The following is a 26,132-nucleotide window of genomic DNA, read 5'->3' as shown; positions in this document are numbered from 1 at the left end:
CAAGTCCAATTTTATTTATAAAGTCCAATCTCACAATCACAAATTTGGTTCAGAGGAGAATCTGTAAAGAATTGAATCCTCAAGGAGGAAAAGGACAAGGAGTAACTCCACCCTAACAAAAAGACTTTAAAGGGAAGACTATAATCTGTGAGGACATCGAGCCACTTCCAGATGCTGCTAAAAGATATACTGGATATTGGACAGAGGACAGACTAGACAAACCTACTAGAGGCAAACCTAAAAACCAACATCCACATGTCTGGGAGTATTGAAACAAAGAAGAGGTAAAATGGTAGAATTGTAGAATTGTAGAAGCACGGAGGGACAAGGAGGAGGCTGGAACTCTGGGAGGACAAAGATTGAGATCCAAAACCACTGCAATGAGGCATCCGCAGCCAAGGCAGGGAGGAAGGCCGATGGTCCAGCTCTGAAAAGAGATGAGAGGGAGGAGAAAACAGGGAGATGGGCACACAGCCTGAATGCTCATGTGTATGAGGGAATACAGGAACAGAGGGTCAGAGAGAGGCAGAGTCAAACGGGTCTCATAAAACACAGACAAGAGGTAATTTTTGCTGGTGTTTAAGGTTTTTCAGACAGCATTTTGGATAATCTATAGCCCATGTTCACAAATCACGATTTGCCTCATTGGGTTTCTAACAAGGTGCAACATCCTCTGTCCTTAATCTTTGAGAACAGTGAGGAAAAGCTACCAAAAATCCTTTTAACAGGAAAAAAAAAATGCAGGAACCTTAGAGAGGTTAATGAATGCTGATAAATTAAAGCCGATAGCCTTTTTTGGGTTGATGTGTTTCTCTTTTGCTCTCCACACGGACTGTTCACCTGCGGCCAACCAAAGCCTGCTGAAATGTGATTGGTCAAACGCGAAATGGAAACCAGAAGGCTCATCTACAAAATCTGCATTTTCACATGCAGAGACTGTTTAGAAAGTACTAGATATATCTCCTTCTGATCCTTTAACATCTGATGCATACCTTATAAAACCAACCAGTCACATTTTGTCTGTGTTTTATGAAAATAATCCTGTTTCATCAATCATAGATGAATATATTTTCCTGCTCTGGTCTTTGTCCAGAGGTTCCACAACCCCATACTGGAAACCAATATATCAGCTGTCTTGCTAATGCTATTGATGCTTTATAATGAGAATAAACTAACGCTATCTGTGTATGTCTGCTTGATGTTTGTATCTGTGTGCTGTGTACCTGTGTGCATGTATCCCCATGTGCTTCCACATGTATGTATGTTCTACATGTCCCTGTGTGGTGCTCCCGCATGCCTGCCTCTGTGTGTGTGTGTTTGTGTGTGTGTGACCAGGTCTCCACTATGGAAAGGAGAGCATCAGGAGCAGCGGAGGCGCTGACCTTCACAACTTCATCTCCTCTGGCTTTGTGACATTAGGTCGAGGCCATCCGAAAGGTAAAGTGTCTTTTTCCTTCGTACCTTCCTTCTTTTCTTCTCACACAGGAGATTGAATGAACTCCTCTTGTCTGTGCTCGATATACCCGATGAAAGCAAACCGCCACCATTACGTTATGTTCCACTCGCAACGCTGGTGATGACCAAGACACAGACGGAGGTGAAAAGTTTCCAGATTCAATTTCCGTCCTAAACAATTCACCTGAACTCCTGCTGACGTGCAGCGTGGAGTGGGTGACACCGAACACATCCACAACACACACACACACACACACACACACACACACACACACACACACACACACACACACACACACACAAAGCAACGCAGCCATTAGTCAGGGCCAGAGTTTCCCCATGGGTAATGCACTGATTAGTATGCAGCCATGTTGGCTCAGCTCTTGTGATTTATTCCGTCCATTTTGGCTCCACAAATCAAACCCAGTGTGTGTGTGTGTGTGTGTGTGTGTGTGTGTGTGTGTGTGTGTGTCACCTCGAGGCGGTGGCGAGGTGAGCTCTTTTACCTGATGCCGCTTTCGAATGTTTAATTGAATGCGTTTGTGACACAGCGAGAATGTCTGCGCTGGTTCATTGTGTCTTCATCTTTCAGTAAAAAAACAACATGATATAAATATAATTCACGCTCCACTGCAGCGAACACGATGTACTTTCCACTCCTCATCATTGGAACAAAACCTGCCGATTCTGTTCATTATCTTAATTACAGGCGTCCGATGACCTTTAAAATATACCTGATCAGATTTATGTGCTGCTTGGCAGACATACGTGGTGGTAACTGATCTTGTTTAGCAAAGTATCACATGTTTGTTTCCAAGTGTGCGAAGCTGCAGGGGCCTGGAAGCTTCTCTTCCCTCTCCTTTCTAATGAGGAACCATTGCACTTATGTTTAGATGAAATTTTCTGTTTTTCCTCCTCGCTTTGTTTGTTTTCATCCCCAGAGGAGGTGCGTGTCGCAATGGTATTCAAATGCAGCCAGAAAAAAAAAACCCCACTGTAGATGAGCACAAGATGACTAATGAGAGAAAAATTATGAGGTTTTATGGATCCAGATTCATTTAAACAAATTCCCTCTGTACAGATATCACAATAACAGCAATCCGGCAACTAAGGCCATATATTTTGTCACAACAGCAGTGGTTTAGCATCTGTGCCTTCAAATCTATGTTTTTCTTGCAGTCTGTAGCCTTTGATTCCTCTGCTGCCCAAAAACAAAATGAAGCAGGACAGATGGAGATTTTTGGAAAGGTTCGCTGATGCTGAAATCTCTCTCTCAAAAAAAAAGAAAAGAAATGTGAAGCATGTACAAGAGCCTCAGTTGCTTAACAGTATTCTTCTATCCAGCGGATCTGCTCAGCTGCCTCGTGCCCAGAGGCAGGTATTACTGTGGTTTGAATCCCAAAATCAATGAAACACTGGTCTTAAGTTTGGTTAGGATATTGCCGCTGCTCGGTGTAATCTTTAGCATATATCACTTCAGGGCGGTAGAGGGAAATGAACAGTTTAACCAAGCCTCCCCCGTGCTCTCATCGTCTGTTAAGAGCACTCTTCATACGCACAAAAGCAGAACAGACTCAGCTGCATAATATAATGCTTCTCTCCTTGACTGATTGAAGGATATAAATTGCTCCTTCCTACAGTGTGCTCAGTGTTCCTGAAAACACATAGTCGTTAATCTTCCCTTTTTAATGACTTGGAAATTGTCAGTAAATCACTAAATCTGTCTCTTGACCCCCGGCCAAAAAACCCATGGGTGGATTTGAACCTCCCGAGCGGTGAACACGTGGGCTGTCGTGAAGCTGCAGCGATGAGGAGGAGGAGGAGGAGGAAGCGTGTTAAGGTTACCAGCCAGTAAACAGTCCAGTTGAATTAAAATCATACCGGGCCTCGATACTTTTTGAAGAGGTTTGCACAGCTTGGTTTGCTCTGGCTGAGAGTAACAACGCTGGGGTAGCAAAAAAAACAAAACAAATGCAAATACATATTCACTGGTAAGCCAGTGGGAAAAAATCAGTTTCCACATGAATCTGAAAACAGATGTTGTCTTCTTTGCTTTTTCAGTACATACTGTACGTTCTACGCCGCACTAACAGAACAAGGTTTAGGACTCATGGTGGAGTCCTCTGGCTTGAATCTGCGTCTGTTAAGGTGCTTAATTATACAGATTGAGAGTGTGTTTGGTTAATTATATGGCAAGCTGTGTTTGTGTGTGTGAGTGTGTGTGTGTGTGTTGCAGCGCAGCCCTTGGGGAGGACAGGTGAGGTCAGGGGCTGTTGCTGAGCGTCAGAGCAGCTGGATGCTTCACATCTGTACGGCGGGATACAATAACAAGCCGTGTGCTGGATTGTTAACAAGATCAGCCACGAGCACTGGGGAGGGACGCTGAACTCCAAATTCACTCTGAGTTACTTTGGCAACAATTACCTTTTTGCTGCACAGCCTTCCACTCCGCTCACCCTGTGTGACTTTATTGCAGTTGGCAGTGTCCTACATTTCATAAAATGCCTTTTAGCAACTTTAAGCAATGGGGCCGTGAACTTGTTGTCGCCATCTCGGGGCTACACAAAAATGTTTTTAGCTGTGTCCCAATTCCAAGCTATGCACGCACACTCTTACCAGGTTTTGAATATGTGTTGTTGTCGAACTAAAGAGGAACAAAAATAGGCTTGTATTGTGACGTGGCTTTAAGAAATTCAATGTTTTTTTTTCTAGACGACAAGATATAGACACCGTTGAGGCAGTTTTTGTCATCGGATCAGTTTTAAAATATAGTGAGTAGGTGGGAGAAACAGCAGCACACAGCGAGCTACTAGGATTAATATCGTCACCTTTATTTATCTGATAAATCCGAAATAACCTTTTCCCAAGTCACGCTTGCGGCTCAGAATGTGGCAGGAAGCCTCCGTCACTTTAAAAAGCTGTTCCATGTCCATATGCGTGAAGTTCACTCAAAAACCCAAAGACTTTAACTTATTAATAATTAAATTTTGTGTAAAGAGCTTTGATTAGAAAAAAGCACTATATATAAAAAATGATGTCCATTTAAATACAGGCTCATGTGTTGTGCTGTCTTAAAATCTACTGAGATTACACACCGGGTGTGGTGGATCAAAATTATCCCACAATGCAGCATTCATTGCAATTAGTGGTCACTAATCAGCAAAGACAAAAACTATATTTCAATTTTTTTTGGATGAATAATGACATCAGTCATTTCTGAAATTGCTTTTTGATTTAGACAATCACGTCATCTCCACAGCGAACTTAACAGTGAATGATTTCACTCAGTCTAAAGCAGCTTGTGGATTTTGCTTCCAGGACATTTTCTGCAAATTAAATACATATGTAGACAATCTTTAGGAACACATTTTGCTTTCTTGCTGAGAAACAATTGCATACTTATCATCTTTACGTCCTTTTGTTTGAGTTCTCTCAGCTGCAAAGAAACATCCACACACTGTGGCATTGTCGCAGTATTAGAAACGTGATTTTCTAATTGAGTGAACGGTATGGGTCACACTCTTCATTTAAAAAAAAATAATTTGATTGCATTGTATTCTGCCTTTTCGTGGTTGCATCTTGATGATACAGGAAGACGTTCCATCAAATAATTTTTTTCTACAGCTGCGGCTGATAATATTTTGTTCGTGATGTTACTTAAACTTAAAATCCCCCTCTGGAAAAAAGCTAATGTGAATTTAATTTATCTGAAATACACAGTGGTTTATGTGATTGTCATACTGTATCTTTCAATTGTTAGAAAAAAGACTTTGTGTAGAATGTCTGTGCTTATATAGGTTTTAATTATACAGCTTGTTCTAGTCTTGATGACCAGTTATAGCACAGTTTTGCAATTCACACACACAATCATACTATTAGCAGCACTTTCTCCATAACACATCACCTGTACACTGCCGGGACAGCAGCCAGATTCTGTATCTTGCTCAAGGACACTGCGGCAAGTAGGATGGGGGGGCTGTAATCGAACCGCCGACATTCTGATTAGTGGACGACCCGATCTACCCTTGTGAGGCACAGCCGGAAACATCAATTTCAGGAACACAACATCACATTACATTCACATGTGGGCATGGTGTGATTTATCAAATGTCAAAACAGTAAATAACTCACAAAGAGCTACATTTGTTATTTGGGCATTTTACACGTGATGGAAGCAATTAATTGTGTTAAATATGGAACCGAATAAATATGATATAAGTACAGTTCAGATGAAACATCTATTATGAAAGAATGAATTCCACACGTGCTTCTTGCAATAGCAATCAACACTACCATGTCTTTATAATTCACAGCAGTTCACAGACCATTTGCTTTTCTCACTTCCATGATTCCCTCTGAATCCCTCTGCAACAGAATGGAGTCAGGTGTAGAGTGAGGGAGGGTGTGTCCATCTGCTCCCTGCACCATCTCCCTTTGCTCAAAATGTAACCAAACAGTGGTGAACACCAGAAATACTGCTACGCATTCCTCCATTTTTTTTTTTCTTATCTCCGGCTTTGCGTTTTCCCTGGGTGACAATCTTTTAGTAACGCTGAACTTTATTTAGCATGCACAGCTGCTTACCTTGCTCCCGTCCCCTCGGCCATCTGTCCAGATCGATGCGCCGCCTCACACATTCCTTTGCTCTTGTGTATTCTTTTGTCCTCATGTCCAAAATTAGGAGGCAGCGAGGTTGAGGCTTCTGTCAAACTGAGCCAAACTAATGAGGATGCTGGCTGATTTGTTGTGTGTGTATGTGCCGCTGTCAGATGGGCACCGCACTGTTACACTGCCTTGGGTGTAAAAACTGCACAACTCAGTTTGAAGCTTCAGAGTCGCCAGTAATTGTATAAAAGTTCTCTGGGAAACATAATCTCATAAGATAGATAAGAGGGAGCTGGAGCAACTCTGCTTTTGCCTTGTTTGCTGGCAGTGGGGATGCAGCGCCACACCGCATCATCGCTTCTGGCCCGACGCAGACCGAGGCCCAATCGCGTCCTTATATTAATTGTTCTTGTCACAGAAGAACTGCAGTGTACTTTTCCATTCGCTCACTGTCACAGGCTCATACTCCCTACTGTAAATCACTGTCACGTTGTCAGACATATTTCCCTGCGCTCGGGCGTGTTCAAGAGGAGGTTGTGAGTTTGAGACCCGCTGCCACTGATGTTACTGGATTACAACCCTAACACCTTGATTGATTGGAAATTCTCTGCCTCAGACAGGGGAGTGGATTGACAGCCAGCATGCAAATACGCCAGTGTATTAAAAATGCCGCTCGCCAGCTGTTATTGGTTGAATGCGTCCATTTTAATTATTTTTCCATATGTCAGTCTTGTTGATATAAAACGCAGCCGAGCCGCAGCATCCGGAGAAGTGATTACTTCAGACAAAGCCTCCATCCTTGACTTAGCGTGTGCTATACTTCATTACCTTGCTAAGCCCAATTTATAATTCGGCCCTGTGCACCAAGTCAAATTGGTTTTCATGGCAGACAATTATTGTTTTTACGAAGCATCGGAATTAGTGGGGGATGTTATCACACAACTTTTATTTACAGTGCAATTTCAGCACATTAACGAGAGCCACTAATTGGTGTTGTGTTGACGTAGCAAGTCGTAGTGCACAGCAATGCAGTAGGAAGAGGCCGTGGAGACTATCAAGGGAAATGCCAATCATTTGGTTCTACTGCGACACACTAGCAGCTGTTTGCCTCTTATTTGGCCTTTTCCTTTAACCTGTTTTGAAGAACTAGATGACAGGGTTTAAAAAGCTCCTGTCTGTGTTTCACATCTTCATTTCTGTGAGACAGTCATCCCCTGTTTCTCCCAATGAATCAGAGGCCGCGGAACAACAAGCCCACAGGCAGCATCATCATTTGCAGCCCATGTAATCAACACTCCAGGCTGATGAGGCAGAAGACGAAAACATCCGCCCGTGAAAACCGTTGGTGTTGTTTCAGGTACACGAGGAGAATCAGGCGCAGACAGGATCTGATTCATACAGTGGCTACGAACAACTCTGACGCATCACCGAGCCGAGGATGGTGAATGAGATCTCTGATGCAAAAACTCACATTTTTCCAGCAAATCAAATAGTGTAATTCTTACTCACTTCAACATAGAGTCAAATTTCCAGGCTCTAAATGAGTAAATGTGTTTTTCGCTCTATAATTGTGACATCTAAAGCTTTTTTACACTGAAATAAAACCATTATCGCTAAAGTCATCTTGTCGAACAACATAGAGTTGACCGGCAGCTTCAAGGGTCATTTGAAAGAAGGACTCATGGAAACTGTGGAAATGATTCTATGCTAAATCTACATTGTACTTCCTGCTGCTTTAAACTCTCAAATATAGTCACTCCTAAGGTCATGAGGGATTCAGCCATATATAATTCATAATAAATAAATATACTCCTCAAACGTGGATGGACAGATGGTACATCTTCAAACTGCTGCTCTGCTCTGAACCTGACACTCGGCATCGTGCCGTTATGATACTGTGCCAATAAGCGATTAGATACGATAGACTTCATCAATACGTCTATATTCATTCTTCTCAGTTTTGATTATATCTCAAAAAGCCTTTTAATGTGATCATATATTCAGGTTATTAATCTCCTGGAGCTATTTCATGGTGAAAGCCTAAATTCCACTGCAGGGGAATGGCAGCATGTTTAATTCTGTCTAAATTTCCCATGGGATCAATAAAGTATCTATCTATCTATAACCTGGATTCATCCATTTTAATCGAAAATCTTATGAGTCAAAAAGATGTGGCTTTCAAAATCCAAATGAAAGGAATTAATATTGCAAGAACATCCATGAATTTCCTATTTTGTATTTTCTGAAAACAATTCATTGCTTTGTTTGTAAAACAAATTTATATATTAATCTTTCTCTGCAAACTTTACATAATTTTATTTTTGCTCTGAAAAATAGTCACTAAATATTAATAAGTCACAACAGCTGTTTTGTTTGCTTCTCCACTACTCTCACTAAAAGTCATCGAGGCGGAATCTGGCCTCCTTGGGTCACATGACCACCATCTTAGGCATTATAACAGTCCCCTCGAAATGTGTCCCATAAAAATCTACCCTCTACATGACTGGTTTCTCTCCTACAAAAGATATATTTCTTCCTTCAGTGACAAAACGTCCTCTTTAAACACTTTGAAAGCAGGTCCCACTTCAGGGAGCAATCTGTGGCCCCAAATCACTTTTAGGGACTGAGAATCCAGCCGAGCTGCTCTCGTTTCACTCGGTGGCCGATTTTGATTGACAGCGGGCACAGTGTACCTGCTCATACAAATTGATGGTCAGGTTCTGGGGAGCTGGCACGGATGACCTGCTGGCTAAGCACTCTGCAGAATAACCATTAAGAAAGTGTTAATAAGGTCCAGGAGAGAGCAGGGCCAGGACCACAGCACTCATTACAGGGAGAGGGATCAAGACAAATTTCAATATGAAGAGATGATCAGACACCTCTATCACTTGACCCGCCTCTGGAGCCTCTGCTGCTGAATATGCAGCGGATTCCAAGATATCCAAACCAAGGTGAGGCATTGTGCTCCTGTAAAAAGTAGAGAAGATCTTATTTTTCATGGCGAAGCCCTGCTCAGTTAGGGGTTAAGTGGCTGTTGGAAGGTAAAGTAAGAGAGTGTGACATTGCTGTTTTATCATTCACTTTGAGCTGCAGCAGAACCAGAGAGGAGCGGAGGAGAAGCTGCGTTGTAAAGACTGACTTGCCGAGCCTCTCACCCACACAAGAGACCGAGCTGCAGTTTTTTCTTCTCCCTCATTTACACAACTCACAGGCTCAAGTGTCCTCCAGCCAAGGACTGAATTAACGACTATCTCTGGGTGTTGAGACATTAACACATGCGTCAAACACATCGTAGCCTTTTCCAAAATACCACTGGGAAAAATACGCTGAGGTCAGTGAATGACAAGGCAACCTACAATTCCTGACAAGACTCTCCGGTATCCCGAGGAACAATAGCCCTTCCCGATACACTGCAGTCAATTACAGTGATTTGAGATGTGGGGGCCGAGAGAGGAAATGACAGTTGGGAGACAGCTCTCTTATCATTGTCCTTCTGTTGTGGCCACTTTGAAACAAGTGGAGCTATTTGCCTGGCAGTGAGGTGCTGGAGGGAAGAGGAAGAAGGCTTTGTCTCGGAGACAAACGGGAGCGGGGAATATGCAAGAAATGTGGAGCAAACGGAATATCTGAGCAGGTGAAAAGTGAGCGAGCGAAACAGGAAGAGGGATTTGGAGAGTAAGAGTTTGGCAGTTAAAAATGGCAGGAGAAGAGACAGAGTCCTTGCAGGCAGGTAGCCGGGGACAACGGGCTGACAAGGCTGCTGGGATGTTTGCTCGGGCACGGTAGTGTACGCTTAATTGGCAGCATCAATCAAGATGCTGCCCACCGCACAGCATGGCAACTTTTATCGCAGCTCATTAAAGTAAGTGCAGATATTTTTTTGCATCAGTTGAAACAAGGACTTTTTCATGCTAATTTCCCTTCTTTAGATTTGTTATTCATCATCTTTGATCAACGGGGTCCTGTACACAAATAAACTCAAGTGGAGGCTGGGTGCCTGATGAATGTGGAACCCACCATGTGCTGAAGCATCACATCTGTGGATTGCTTCTGCGGCTTAGGTTTATTTAGCTAGCTCAAGAGTTTTATACATGCATAATGAAAGTGAATAAACCTTCCTCCTGTTGTTTAGCTATAGTCTTTTCTTCTGAGTTAAGATTAAGATTAAGATACATTTATTTGTCCCAAACACACAGACATGCACAAGCACACTCATGCAAGGAGGGAAACGTAACCTCTGCTTTTAACCCATCTGGTGCAGGACACACAGAGCAGTGGGCAGCCATGTACGGCGCACGGGGAGCAGATGTTGGGGGAGTAAGGTGCCTTGCTCAGGGGCACTAGACAGGGTAGGGAGAATCCTCTTGGATTTTTGGACAGATCAATCCAGGTTCGTCGTTTTGTTGTTTCTCCGTGGAGTCGAACCAGACACGAACCAGAGACCTTTTCTGCCCACAGTCCAAGTTTCTGCCACCAGTCCACCACCTCTCAGAGTGAAATTAAAGAAGTGTAATGTTACCTTCTTTTTTTTACGAGGAATATTTATTATCCTTTAAAGTTCAGAATTGACTCTGGAAATCAAGTTCTTCTGTCCTCCGGCTCTTCCCCAGGGAGCAGTTCCCTGATGAAAAAGACCATTTAACAACTTTAAATCCACACCTTCTTGGCCCCTTACCTCACCGACTTCACCCCTCCTCTGCAAGTCCATCCAAGATAAGATGACTTAAAATGCCATGCCCTCCCTGGAAATAAAATGAACTTGTGAACTTTGCCCCAAATATATCATCCCTGTGGACTATTTCTGCCTCCTGGGTTAGCAGATGAACAGAGGTTGGCAGTTGAATTGTGTTTTGACTTTGGTCCCAGTCTTTGAATTTCAAGCTTCTCTACACTTGAGACCTTTTGTAGCCTTTTCGTCACAGCTAACACATTGGGAACTGAACACAATGTTTAGTTTAGATTGATTTTTTTTTTCTTATGTCCAAACGTGTGCAGTGAACACCCTCTCTCATTAAAAGACATGGCGCCGATCTGAAAGCTGTTAATCCACTGCTAAAAGGACAGTGTTGAGCCTCTGAATCAAACAGCTTTCTCTTTTCAAGCTTCCCTGTTTAATTTGCCTCTCAGCCCAGATTACAATTATTAAATTACACAATGGCAGTTGTTTGGATGTTTGTTTCCTCCATATAGCTCTAACCTGGTAATCAGCCATTGTCGCTCCGCACCAAGGTGGCCAAGCCTGAAACAGGAGGGTTAACATGTGTTTTGTGCACGACAGCAGAGCACTGCACTGGGTTAACAGATATTTAGCAGGGGAAGGACAAGGGAGAGCTGTCTGACGCAGTTCATCATATTGAAAACCACGACATTGTGTTTTGACTGTCGTGTCCTTCACAGGGTTGCTTTGAGTGATACAGCAGCTGTTATAAATAGTCATGCTGAGGGTGTTGTGAGGATACTTCTTCAAGTGCTTAGGATAGGCCTGGTAAAAACAGATCTTGGCGCTGCCGTGTTGACCTCAAGCCGCTTTATACCCACATCCCTGCAAGGCAAACTCCAGCTCTCATCTGTAATCTATTATTCATAACTGAGAGGCAAAGACTGGGAAAGGCAGATAACTCGGCCGCTTTTTTCTCCCCATCCACCTCTAGCCCTGTATTACTATTATCCACAGGTCATTGTGTGGGAAAACAAATGGAATGATTTCTTTTTGTTGTATGCGAGATGGCGAAATTTATGTATTGTGTGCAGAATTTGAATGTAGACTTGCCATTCCGAGCACACAAGTTATGCCTGCAGTTGCATTGTGCAAATAATGATGCATGGGAGGGATCAAATTAAAAATGATCAGCTCTGGGTTGGGATCCATCTCCAAATCTATTTCAAGCGCATGAAAAATTTAAAAGGCAATAGGGAGCGCATGTGTTTTGAGTTTGGTGTTAATTTGCTCTGTCATTCGCTCGTATTTTTATATCTGTCTGAATGTTTAGTGTTTGCAGTTAGTCTGATGTCGATTTTGTTTCTTCAGGGATGACATTCACATTTTAAATGTTTTATTTGGCTCTACCAACAGTTACCATAATTTCAACCCAGAATCCTAGCCAAAACCCAGCTGAGACATCCTTTGCCTGTAGCTCTCAGTGAATTAGCAAAGTTAAGAGAAATGGATTGACAAAACCTGAAAATGTACATTTTTTATCATGTCTTAAATACAGAGGCGCGAATTTAAGAGGAAAACTTCAAAAATAAGTGGAGGAACTAGATGAAAATTCCATCATCCATACATCCGCACATTACATTCTCATTTGGCAGATCCTTTTATCCAAAGCGACTTACAACTGATGGACAGCACTAAACTTCAGTATAGCTAGAGACCTTGAAGTAAGTACAAAGTGCTAAGGCTGTTTAATAAAACAGTTTCAAGCTCGGCATGTAAGGCTGTTAGAGGTGAGAGGAAATTAGTTGCTCTTGGATGAGATGAGTCTCCAAGAGAGAAATAGAGAGGGACACACCTACCCTGGTAGCATTCGAGCAGCAATGCCACATCGAGTGAGGTGACCAAGGAGGAGCATATGATAAAGTTCAAGTGGATGGGTGCTAGGTGAAGAGAAGACGCAGGGCTTCATTCTGGACTATCTGAGTATTTCACTTTGCTTGGAGCGAGGCTTGCCAGGGCAATAGAATTGTAATAGTGGAGGTGACAGATAACCATGGCCTTTTCCAAACGTTGGGTAAGGCCTGATTTTTCTTATGTGGTATCGTGGAAAGTGGCACAACTGGGGTGATCTGGTGAGAATCACAGTTATAGTTGTGTGTGATCTGTGTCGCATTGATAAGAGAAACCAATGCATAGATATTATTAGACACAAAGTAGGTTGTGCATATTGCAAAGAGAAGGGCCCCCAGTAGGAGCCTTGTGGCACCCCTGTGAGGAGGGGATGGGACAAACATGTTTTTCAATGAAACCAAGAAAGTAATTTGCCCAGGGTGTGTACATTGGAGAGAACAGTGAGCAGGATGCGGTTGCTTCATGTATCAAATGTTGCTGATAGGTCCTTAAGATAAGAAACGAAGACTGAGCTGCAGTTCTAGCTGCCCTTTGGGCTTCTATCACAGATAACAGAGCTGTTTCAGTGGAGTGGCCACTCTTACAGCCACTCTAATTTGAATTAAGGAGGGCATTCAGTAAGAGGGATTTTGCAGCAGCTCTTTCAATAGCCTTAGTTAAGATTGGAAGTAATTAGATAATAGTTTTTGACCTGGGACGGATCAAGTGAGTCTTCCTAAAATTAGTGAAGCATTTAACATGTGTGATTGCTGGAACAATAGTTGAAGATATGGTAGGGAGGAAGATAGTGGAAATAGGGTCCAGCTCATGTAATAGCAGGGCTGCCAGTCAAGATCTCTGATACCTTGTTCTCAGTGAGAGGGGTAAATGGGAGAAATGATGTGCTATTGACCTCAGGAGATGGAGAAGCACATGTAGTAGGGCTGTTCCATGTTTTTTGTATGCTTTCCACTCAACTAGAAGACCAAGGGAAGGAGGTGATAAGCTATTGACCATGGGAGCGGAGAGGGACAGAGCGAAGAAGGATCGCTAAATGTTTGTCTTGCTTATGTGCTGCCGTCAGAGAAAGGGTTGACCATGGACGGTGATGTGCCCTTAACTGGGGGAGTTTGGATGTCCTCAAGTGGTTCAGAGCCAAGATGTAACAGCTGTAGTGTGTGGAGGTGGTTTAGGATTGAGTAATGTTTTTAAGGTGTATTTGTTTGTACTAAACATATTGTATAAAAGCAGCATTAATGCTGGATGAGAAGCAGGCCAGGAGTGCCTTATTACCCTTGAGAATGGCAACTTACGGTGGCCTTTAATTTATCACTAAAATGGAAATGTAATGTCGAATGGGATTGGTATGTCCAAGCTGGGCCAGTGTAGAAACACTGAGCTGCAACATGGTGTGAAGAGAACCCTTTACATATGTAGATATGAAGGGGTAAGTCTAAGCTAATGAAAATGCAAGGATTCTTAGTTTGAGGTGGTTATAGACCAATTAAAACATAATTATGAATATCATATTCCATATCTATCAACAAATTCTCTAAATCCTACACACTGAACCCTTGACAACAAGCAGAATCTCTGAGGGATCAACACCCTGTCAAATTTAGGATTAGGCTCCAGTTTGAAAAACCATTAGATGGGAGAGACTTAGCATGCAGAGAGGAGCTCTGATGGGCTGATAAAGCTACTCCATGAGCTGTTGGTTGGAGAAATAAAGTGCAACCATGTCTACATCTCTGAGCTGTCACGTTACACCACAGCGTTCTCGGCAATCCCTGACCATAGCGGCAAATTGCCTCCACATTGTTTAGGTGCAGGTTCTGTGAACTTTTAACATGCTGTGGTGCTTGAATTATCGCTGATAGATGCCACAGATATTCAATCTACTGGCCCAGACTGTGGGGTAATAGACAAGGGGGGGCTGAGGTATTATAATTGACAGGCCCCTTCAATAGCGATAAATAATGAAGTTTCCCCCGGGGCCATTACGGATTGGGGAAGGGAGTGTATCGGATGGAGCGAGGTGTTCTCACATATATCGAGCCAGCCTGTTAACCCCCCACAGATTGAGGCAGGGAGGGAAAATGATATGGGTGTGAAAACACAGGAGGGGGAGTCACTCACACTGCTTCATTATGAATCAACCGGAAGAGGTGTTTGCATGATGTAACTATTTCTGTGAGGTAATTCCCTACTTGTTATAAGTACACCCATGCCAGTGGTTTTGCAGGGCCCAAATAATTTACATTTTACATGACGTACTTGGTCAACATACTTAAGAAATATTTTAATTTATTTTGTAGATAACAATGAACAATTTGTTTCCACTTATATATGAAAGAATGAAAACAAATGGCAACAGTCATAGGCAACGATTTGGTACCATTAGTTTAGTTCACATTAAAAGAAAATCAAATGCTGTGTTTGCAATTTATTTTCTGAGCATACTTTTGAATCTAATTCACAGTGAACCTCAAGTCTGCATTACATTTTGCCAGTTGCATTACCATATTTAGAAACTGGGGTAACTTGAAATCATTCCGTGCATGATCATACATTTTTATGGGGATTGGAATGAAAAAAAATGGTTGCAATAGTTATTTCTTTTCATTCATATTCCTTTAGTACTTTTGATGTTCACAGAAATATATTGCACACCTCAATAAAATTTCAAAAGCCTGCTTTAATCTTTTTCATACATCAAATAAATGAATGGAAATGAATGGCTGCCTCAGAGGGAAGTATATACGAAATACAGTCAATCTGTCAATAAAAAAGTATGCAGGATTTACTTTAGTTTGAATACTATGAAAGCAACTTACAGTGTTGGAGAGTATATTTAATGATGTAAATATCAATGTAAATTCTAGAATAAAAAAAGCAACCTTTCCCTCTCATCTGTATTCAAGGTAGGGGAACCCCCTAAATCACATTTAGTTCAACATGTGACATTAAATCCACTAACACCAAGGTTTATGAAATTCTATTAAAGGTTTAGCAGGCACATAAATCAGAGTGACCCACCCCATCCATTCTCTGCTAGAGGTGTCTGTGGGATGCATGAGGCATTTAAATGAAAATTTCATTTTTCAAATTTCATTACAGCTTTCACAGACTTTTTATGGAGCAGTTATGTACCTGCTGTTAAACCATAATCTTATCAGAAGTGGGAAACTTACTGGCTGAGATTTAATAAAAGGTCAAATTCACTACTGGTTGTTATCGGAATTTTATTACAAGTGAAATATCGTGACAGGGTTGTATCAGATGTTCATTAAAAGGTACATATCTGTAAGCGGCCGTGGCTGTGATCCCCAGTCTTCTCCATCTGCATGCCGAAGTGTCCTTGGGCAAGATGCTGAACCCCGAATTACCCCCCATAGAACAACAAAGTGCTGCTAATAGATGCACTGTGTGAATGGGTGAATGTAAAACAGTACTGTAAAGAGCTTTAAGTGGTCATCAGGACTAGAAAAGCGCTATATAAATACAAAACCATTTAAACCAGTATGTAGTCCAAGGATAGGTCGGTGTCAAATCTATGGACATCGTCAAAAGTCTCAAAAACTGTCCCTATGCATTTTAGCCATGCGAGTCACATGCTGCCTATAGTACATGCACACAGTAATTGGCACACCCTTGAAGCACATTCAAAAAAGGCAAATGAGCTGCATGCTGCCGCTTCTGACAGACATGAGCTTTTCAATCCTCTTCCCAACCGAGTGGAGGAGATTTGTGTGTCTTAATTACCTCACATTTGGCACAGTGCACCGCGGAGCTAGCAGGGAGCCACAGGGAGATAGGGACTCAACTGAGACACTCAGACAGCGGTTGGTGACAGAAGCCAGGGGAGGACGCAGTCAAGAAAAGGCTCCCAGCTAGCATGCCTGGGATGACGGGAGCGGTGGCGTAGGGGGCCAGTGATCCCTGAGGAGGAGCAGAGAGAAGAAAGAGGAAGAGCTAGCTCAAGGGAGAATTCCCCTCAGGCACGTATGGCAGAATTGAAACATCCATATGCCGACGTAAAACAGAAGATACTCTGTGTGTCAATGCTCTCAGTCTCTCAGTCTTTCTTCCTTTGGAGATGTGTCTACTGGCTGGTCTGTTTTGTTTTGTTCACACTAGAAATCCCCAATGAGTGCCGACAGAAGTGGAGGCAAGGCTAGATGTTTCAGAAGCTGACTGGGAAAACAATGTCATGGCCAGTGTGTGAATGGAGCTATAAGACATACTACCCTATAGCTGAGAGTCATTTGATAAGAAATCCGTATATGGTACAAATGCTTGTTGTTTTGACTCTTTTTTAGAAAACCATAACTACTTGGTGTTTTGCAAGGTACCAGTTTGGTACCACTGATGAAGGTTTTTAAATTTATTTTGTTCAACATATGTGGACTGGCACTAAAAAAAAAGTCCTTCCCATAGTCAGGCATGTTACCACCTGGGGCAATTTCCACCCCTTTACCCCTAACCGCACAGTAATGCATATACTCTGTCATGACCCTAAGCTCTTAGCTCTATTTGTTACTGTCATGGTGTGGTATGCAGGTGGACCCAAATGCAGAAGACAAGTTTAGGTAGGAAAGCCAGGTCAAACAATAAAAATACGGAAAACTAGGAAAACTAAAAGCACTGGAAAACACAACCGATAAGGTACAAGCCGAACAGACAAAGGGAAGCACAGAGACTTATATACACAAGGGAGGCAGGGATGATTGACCACAGGTAAAACACACTGGGGTCAGGTGCAGATAATCACACAGGTGGGAAACAGGACAAAGACAGGAAATAAAGCTAAAGACACACAGACAAACTCGGAATAAACAACCAATACAAACCAAATCCAAACACAAGAACAATGTGCAATATTGAAATTGCCCAAAAGAAACACCAAAAGCTCTTCAAAACTAGAGCTCCAGCGAGTTTTGATATTTGTCATAACGTTAGTCGAAAGAAACAGCCAACAGTAACCAGACATTGTAATAATGCTATAAATAATACTGCTTCAGGACAAACAATAAATCAGCAAGCGTTTAAATAACATACAGTGGAAGTGTCGTGGGAATCAGTGCTAGTTTCTGAATGGAATGTGAACAGAAAGAGTGGAGTTAAGAATTAATTGGTAGCGCAGATGAGAGATTGGTGGCGAAATTAAAGGGTGAAGCACAGCAAAAAACATCTAATCTCAAAAGTAGGGGGCATTCTTTGAATGCATATAAAATGGTCTGGATTCCTCAATTGTGTTATTACATTAGCAATGCACTTCTATGAATTATGGGGTGGATCTTCTGAAAGAACACTTAGGAGATGGGTGTATTTGTATTTATTTTGCTGATGATTCTCAGCAGTCTGTCTCCAGATCTGCTCACGCCAATTTGTGTGCTATTTTGGAGTCTAAATAAGTATTTAGAGTCAAATCATCAAATTTAAATGCTACTTTAGATTTAATAACTCCATTCGGATAGAAACCTGAAATAAAAAAAATACGGTGCCCATCTTATATCGATGCAATTTCGAGGCAGTGTTTTCTCTGAGGGAGTTGATGGTGGAAAAGCAAAAAGGACCCTGCAGAGAGAGTGCGGATGTGGGCAATGAAGCGCAACGGCTGACAGCAAAGCACTCGAGGTGTTAGTGTAAAAACTGCTCCTCTATCCATGCTACCACACTCTGCTGCCCGAGCCCATGTTTGCTTGCTCAGTCTTTTAATTATGATAGTCAGCTGATAGCGGCCAAGCCACACACGAAGACGGCGGCAACATGACAGTGATGAAAGATGTTGTGACACTGCGAAAAACTTGGTCGTCCATAAACAAGTGGACTTTGATTTGGATGCAAGGAAGCTTCCTCTCTCTCATGTCTGCTCAGTGTCGTTGCAGGCGCAGTGCAGGTTGCATTTTGTTGCCTACCATGTAAAGTTTTTTTCCATTCTCAACCACATAAAGAAGATGTACTTAATTTGTGCTCCCTTCACTAAACTGCCTCTATTCCCTTGATTTGGCATCGATCCGTCTTCTCAGAGCATTGTCTGTGCCAGCCTCACCAGTGCCATCAATACTGCATCAGGCTCAGTCTAAACAGCCCGGGAACTCTTTTGCAGCTCTCACAGGGACGGGTAATAAACTATGTGCCTGTCTTCACTCCCTGGGTGAGGAGAGTCACATGGCAGCTGATCTCACACTGTAGCTCTACGTCGCAGACAATAATTCAGACGCTTTCCTTTTGTGCCAGGAGGAGGGTTGAGGAAATGATACAGGCAAAAAGTTTTACTTTTACAATATTAATCCCCTCAAATATTACTCAGTAATCTCTTGTAATTAGTATCTGGTCCTTTTATCACCCAGAATCAACATATTAAATGCTTATAAGAGTGTGAGTCAATATTTGCTCGCTGGAAGATAGATTGAATTATCTCGAAAATTACTTGTGAGCACTCAAACCCACCTGAGCAGCATAGGGAATAGATATTGTCCAATTCTGTCTTCTGGACTACAGTTGGACCAGATTCTGGTCCAAACCCCATATGACTTCCCACTCTTCTCTCCTCAGGCTCTCTCTTGACCATGGTGGTCTATCTGGCAGACACAGCAATCTGGAGTAGCATGAATATAATAAATTAAACCAGGAGGAATCAGCCATGCAGCTGCCACAAAGCCCCCAGGGAAATATAGTAAAAAATGGGAAGTGTTTCCAAAGGATGATATCTTCTGAGCTTGCAGTTCATTGACTTCAAGCTTTTTAGCTAGCTCATTAGCCTTTTAGTTATAACTTCATGATTGTGCTGATGTTCTAATTTCTGTCTTCTAATTAAAGGTCTGAAAAGATCATCTCTAAATCTACAGTCTGTAGTGTTGAGACACAATAGACTGTTGATTAATGCACAATAAGCATTATGTGCAAGACCTAATATCCATCCATGTGAATCTTCTCAGTTTAACAGGCCATGCATTTGCATATAACGTTTTTATCTCAAATTTGTTTTTAAAAAGGCTCTTAAGTTACAGTTCTATTCAGAAACTCACTCTTAGGAAATTATTAGGCATCGTTGATCTATTATTTGTTGTAGTTGAATTGGACAAATTAGCTTCTGCACATTTACAGTATTCATTCAAAAAATATACAATCATGTCTACAGTCCATTATACAATTATGATTTAGCAAGAAATTATAGTTGAAATTTGTATTATGCTGTTTAGTTGACATTCTTGATAAACTAGAAAAACAGTATTTAGATGTACTATATTGTGTAGCACTAAAACTCAACTAATCTGCCCTATTCAGATTAGAAAGTCAGTGACCGGGCACAAATGTCACATTTGTGACCAGCTTTTTAAAGCTGAGAAAATTGTGCGCTCATATATGCTTCACGCATTTTGAAAAAACAATAAATCAGTACAAGTCTATATTCATCTAATGACATATTCTTACATTACAATGCAAAAAACATTGTGAGCCTACAGAGAATTACCACCCAAATCTGCTGATCCCCTTGGCTTCATAAGTTCATTGCTAAGCAGTTGTCAGCCGCAGTGCCAAAGAAAACCCTAAAACCCACTGTACACAACCTGCTCAGCACCAAACAGCAGACAGATCTAGTCAGTGACTAGTTGGTGAACATATTAAACACTTTAGCTGTGTGAGCCCATTATCCTTTATTAATGACTCGCTCATATTGTCTACGGCAGAAGTGATGGTTTAGAGAGTGAGAAACATGTCAGTCTTTATAAATTACTTTATTAACAGAGTGATGGCAGTGGAGTGATAACTCAGCACCCAGAGACACAGGCTCACAGAACAAAAGTTACAACAAAAAACCTTTAACTTTAAATTTCTGTCTATCTTGCGTTTCTTTTTTTCCGAAGAACGACATTGACATATTCAAAGGGCCTTGTCTTTAAAAGTCATCTCACTCTCATCTGCTGAATTACCTGTTGCACTACCAGTCAATGAAGCTATAATTATTATAATTAGGATGTACAATGGCTGCAACTAGCAAGCTGGGCTGAACTCATGACACCATGTGTGGCAACCTTTTGGGTTTAACAGCCTTGATCAGACATCATGAATTAACATTATATTGTAGCTCAGGAGTGGGTTACATTAACTGTGTGAGTGACGGCCCTCATGGCCTAGATCAGTGTGTGCAAACGGCTGGTGTCAGTGGATGTTCCCTCTGTTAAAGGGTCAAGCTCACATTTTGTCAGCGCTGCCCTCTCCCTCATTACAGGCAGTGACGGCTGAAGGACAGCACAGACACATTCCTCCCAAAATACCACTGACAGGTAACACAATGACTTCCAACAGACAGAATCTGAGTGATTTTGCTAAAAGTCAGGCAGGCTTTCTCACAAATAGCCCGGCTACTGTCTGTCCTTCCATGACATCCTTCCTCCTGGCAGGTTGATTGATAGGAATGCATGCAATCCATTATTTTGGCCTATTGATTGAGCCTGGCAATCAAAGATCAGTGTTGTGGCAGTGGTAACCGGACCCTCCTAAGAGACGGCTGCGTCACACGGGCGCAGGCCGAGGTGTCAGCTGCCGTACTACTAATCACCCTTTGCTGTGAGTAATGGCTTTGAAAGCAATCACAGGGGAAATGCATCATCTCTACAGACCCTCGATCTATCAACCTGACTCGCTCTCATTTGACTGAAACGCATGCCAACATGAAATATGACACTTTGTGAAAGGCAGAGGGAGCGCGTTGACTACGGAGCTGCAGAATGTAATATTTAAACAGACCCATGAAGACCTATTGTATTTCATCTGGTGACAAGTACGTGTTGCACATTTCTGTAGCCGTTTTCCCCAGGTAAACATCACATGTCTGGCTCCAGTGCATAATTACAATGCTTCACAAGTTCATACGCAGTTAAAATAGTACTAACAGTCATTTTTTCCACTTCAATCATCTTTCATTTTGTTTTAGTAACAGAGTGATGGTAGAAGAAGAAAGAGAAGCCTCGTTTGCACACCACCCAATAACTGTTTGTCAGAGAGTTTGATGGGTTTTGCCAACGAAAGAACAAAAGCAACAAGCAGGCATCCTCAGCTATTGGCGGTTTGCATTATGAAAGGGGAGCAAGAGAGATTCCCAGGGTTCTCTTTGAAAGTCTGGAAGATTTTGAAATGGTTTGGCAGCGCAGATGTAATTTCGCACAATGGGGAACGCTCCCTCTCCAATCACAGGAGTCGGCAGTCCCATCACCTTGCAATCTGCAGACTGGACTCTTGCTGCTCCATTCTCCCAAGCATCTCCTCAATATGCAGCATGTTGTTCTTCGCAACAGGTTCCAAAAATATACTGTAGTAAATGTCAAAAATGATCATTTATATATTTGTACATCTGACAAATGCAAAACTCATCATTTTGGAATTACAGTTTTCCTCTATGTTCATTTTGTTTTTGTCGAAGTGAAGGTTATAAATCAACAGTCACTAAATATAATATTAATAGTTTCCAACAGTGTAGAAATGAGGAATAATTATGGTTTTGTCAGTTAAGAATGAGCCCATTATATCTATCATCAAGACCAGGTCCTTTTCCATGGAGTCTGCCATTTTGCACCACCATGTTCCTATGGTAGCCCGGAGTAGACACACCAAATACTGGCTCTAGAATGGGGCCTGTTGTGCTTTGTATGTTCCCTGAATGCACTGCTTGGAAGGGGAAGGTGAGAATAGGGTTGCTCTTTAACTCAGCAGGCGCTTTATCCAGCTACCTGACATCTAATCTGAAATGATGCATGTATACAGGTCTGTCTTTCAACATTAATCTGGAAAAATCCAGTCTCTGAACAGTTGCTCGCCTGCTAGTTTATCAGCTAGATTGGAGGCAACGTTACCCAAACTGCAAATCATCCTTGAAAGTCTAAAATCACTTTGTAAAACCGAAATATTGACGTGAATATGAATATCAGAGCAATTTACATTCCGCTATTACACCTGTCAGTTTCATTCAGAATTGTTCTCTCTGCCTTTTCATCAGCCATCCCATCACTTTGCCGTCTGTGCTGTTTGACTGAAGTCTCTGATCTGCTCAGGTAGATTAAACCCTCGACAAAAAAAAACGCTAAACCCAGTGAGATTTCCCTTCAGGAAGGCCTAGGGCAGTGATTTCTGTTCCCACCCAATATAAATCAAAATGGGATCACTTAATTCACATGACACTTTCTAATCAAGCACGTTGAGCTATGGAGGCTCCAGGCCTTCTGTCCTCTCTTCATAGTTTTAGGACAGTTACCATTTCAAAATCAAATTTGGATTATAAGTGAAAAATTAATAAATCAAAGGCCTAAAAATAATACTGATATGTTTAGGCTTCTATGAAGAAATGTTCCCCAGTAAATGTGTGCAGATTGTATTCGGTACAGTGCGCTGTTAGAACTGTCCTCCTTGACCAATTTCAGGAAATTTTAAATAAGGAAAACATGCAAACAGTATCACCCAAAGTGCTACATTTCATGACCTGCTTCTTGTGCAATAAAGTTTTTGCAGAAAGTACAGTGAATATAAAAATGCATTCAATAGCTCTACAACATTCACGCCAGGGTGACTCCGAGACCAAAGAGCTTAGTTTTGGCCTCATCACCATGAAGAGCTTCTTCCAGCTGACCTCAAAGTCTCTACTGACAAATTGTCGTCAACATGTCATGTGGGTGTTTTATAAGATTGTGATTAACATGAAGCTTTGACTGGTGAACTATCAGTCCTAGAATCTGAATCTTTGGACTTCCTCTTATCCAGACAATCCTCACCAAATAAATAGGCAATATTACTTGGAAGGTATCTCTCGATGATTGGTCAACAAAAATATGGTGAAAAAAGCACAATAGGTCTAGAGAGACAATTTGAAGGGTAGGCATCTCCTTGCTTTTAATTGTTGCTTGTTTTGAAAGTTGTCGCAACAGAGTCACATCAATCCATTCAATAGTTTTTGAGACATTTCACTCAAAATCTTGTCATTCTTGCACTCTAATCTCCTTTAATTCTGCCCTATAAAACAATAAAAACACGACCTCCAAGGGTAGTACTTCTTAGGCATATAGCGTGGCTTGTGTGAATTGAAAGAAGAGGAAATTGCACAAAGAGAAAAGGATTTATTTCCCCGCGAGATGCAATCATGATGAAATATTCCACTGCCCACATATAGTGCCATAAACCTCTTCCCAAGTTCCCCCAACCCACCTAGCTTCCTCCAGTCTGATGTGGCAGGCAACCAAATTAATCACAATTGCTGTGATCAGGGCAGCCGATGTGACTAGTGGCACTTTGCTGAAATGTTAATAGAGCCATACTCTATGGTGCACTATTCTCGGCAGGAAGTCTGTAGCCTGTGGCTGCTCAGTAAATCTCGATGACTACATTAACTCATTACCATGAGTCACGGCGTGCAGTGCCAACAGCAATTAAAACATGACAGAAAAGAGAGGTGTCCTTGGGCCACTGTTACGCCTGTGAGACTGATGCGCTTTACTAGATGGGGCAGGATGATTGACATATCAATAGGAGCCGGGGTGGATTAAATGGCCTCAATCAATATTCAGATTTGTCTCACTCACACCTCTTGCCTGAAGCGAATTGAGCACACCTTGTCAAGTGTATTCGGCTGTTGTGCTCCAGGCTTTGCGGCACTGCTGCTGCTGAGGCAGGAAATCCTTTGGTAAAAGCAATCACCTTTTTAATTCATAGTAATTGAAAAAAGGCTAAAAGCTAAACAAAGCGAAATTGTAGAAAAAATCATAGAGGGCATGAAAAGTCCCTAATGTCTTATCCCGGTAGAGAGGAGGATAATATACATCTAAATCTTTTGTCTTTTTTCCCTATTTAACCGGGAGGTCAGAGAAGACGGGAAAAATCGTCGCTTCCAATGAATTTGTCGGGGCTGGAATTCAGCTCTCTCTGTCTTTTGCAGAAACACATTTCTATTCATGAAGCCAATCCTCCGTAGTCATGACACTGCATACTTATGTTTCTTTTGTAAAACTCCAGCAAAATGGTAATTAAATTGCAACTGTGGGCTTCTGTCCCCTATACAGACTTAAAGAAGCCTTTATCTACCCAAATGACTGACAGTTGATTATGAAAAACCCAGCATTTCTCTTTTTCCCTCTCTCGTGCGTGAAGGCAGTCCACCCACACCTTCTTTTGTGCGGGCCATTGTTATGGCTCCGTTGTTAATGAGTTGAGAATTAACTGGCTGTAATGACTGGAGACTCGAGCCCCTGGTGAGCCTGATTGTGCCGTTGAATGGGGAGTTGGAGAAGAAATGTATGGACGGACGGACGGATGTGCAGGTATCTGTGTCTGCTGCTCGCTTGCTGGGAAAAATACTGGCGCTGTCAGAACTGGGAGGGTCATTTTCAGGACATTCACGCCCCAGTGCTCGTTGCTGCTGTACAACCCGACATCAGGGGTCTTCCTGTGGCCATTCATCTACTTTAGGGGATTGGTTTTATTGTGATTTTTGGTATCGAGCAGACGTCCGCTGCTGAAGCTGTGGCCTCGGTCACCTGGGGGCTCCGCACCAACTAATCCATTAAATTCAGAATGGGTGCTATTAGCTCATGTGAAGACATCTCCTTGGTATTTAATCATTGCAGATATGAATTGATTTATTCTCGTTTTTCCTTTCTGCATCATGTTGGCCCGTAATAAATATTACAGACAAATCCAAAAGACAGCGTTTTCTTTATAATTTATAACCTTTTCATTTATTCATACATTTTCCTAAAGTCTGACCACATTCAGATGCCGGCTGCTAGCTCTTATTCTTCTGTTTCTGTTTCCAGATAACAAGTCAAGAATTTAAAAGCAATTTGACATTGCTCATTAAATTACAGAGGTGTATTGCTGTCATCCTGGGAAAAGGGAAAAAATTGATCAGTTTCACATTATAACATAAAACATGTAGTGTTCAGGTTATAATGTAAGATGCATCATGTAAGAAAGTGATCATTTTACACTTTAAAATGATAGTTATAATTTAATATAAAGTATTTTTCCACTGTAGCAGCAAGACACAAACAAATACCTTGCACTGAACATTGGAGCTGAGGGGAGATATAGGCTATAAACTCTGCTTAATAAGAGGTTCGCCTTCATTTTATGTTGTGGCTTGGTAACTCGTGAGTTAGCCACTGCTTAGCCTACATTGAGGATTACATTGTTACGAGAAGAGCTACAGGGTGTGTGAACACTGCAGCTTTACTGTAAACAGCCTCTGGAGTGCTGCATGTAGTGGTGGCAGGTAACATTATCTGTTGGTCGTCAGTAAAGTAAATACATCCACCCATGGGCTCTGTAAATCTAGAGTTTGTAGCCCCTTCTCTCCTGGACAAAAAAACCCCACTAACACCCTCTAACATCTGGCTTTTGTCTGCAATGGGAATTGATACAATCGACATTCACCCAGCAGTGATGGAACGTGACATCCAGGTGAACACAATCATTCCGTCTTTATTTAGTCTGTATGCTGACATGGCACCTGCTGGGTTTGGACGGGCATTGC

The 26,132-nt window shown here is 41.9% G+C and overlaps 1 protein-coding gene across 1 annotated transcript in view; it reads left to right on the top strand.

Annotated features, from left to right (window-relative positions):
* LOC133028332 (protein shisa-6) overlaps positions 1-26,132 on the top strand; it is a 67,340-nt gene that overhangs the window by 11,237 nt on the left and 29,971 nt on the right. The window contains exon 3 of the mRNA XM_061095528.1: positions 1,336-1,437. Coding sequence (XP_060951511.1) covers positions 1,336-1,437 — 102 coding nt within the window. The remainder of the gene's footprint in view (positions 1-1,335; positions 1,438-26,132) is intronic.

This window comes from Limanda limanda, chromosome 21 (genome assembly GCF_963576545.1).
Source record: "Limanda limanda chromosome 21, fLimLim1.1, whole genome shotgun sequence".
NCBI classification, from domain to species: Eukaryota; Metazoa; Chordata; class Actinopteri; order Pleuronectiformes; family Pleuronectidae; genus Limanda; species Limanda limanda.
This window is presented reverse-complemented; position numbering and strand designations above follow the sequence as displayed.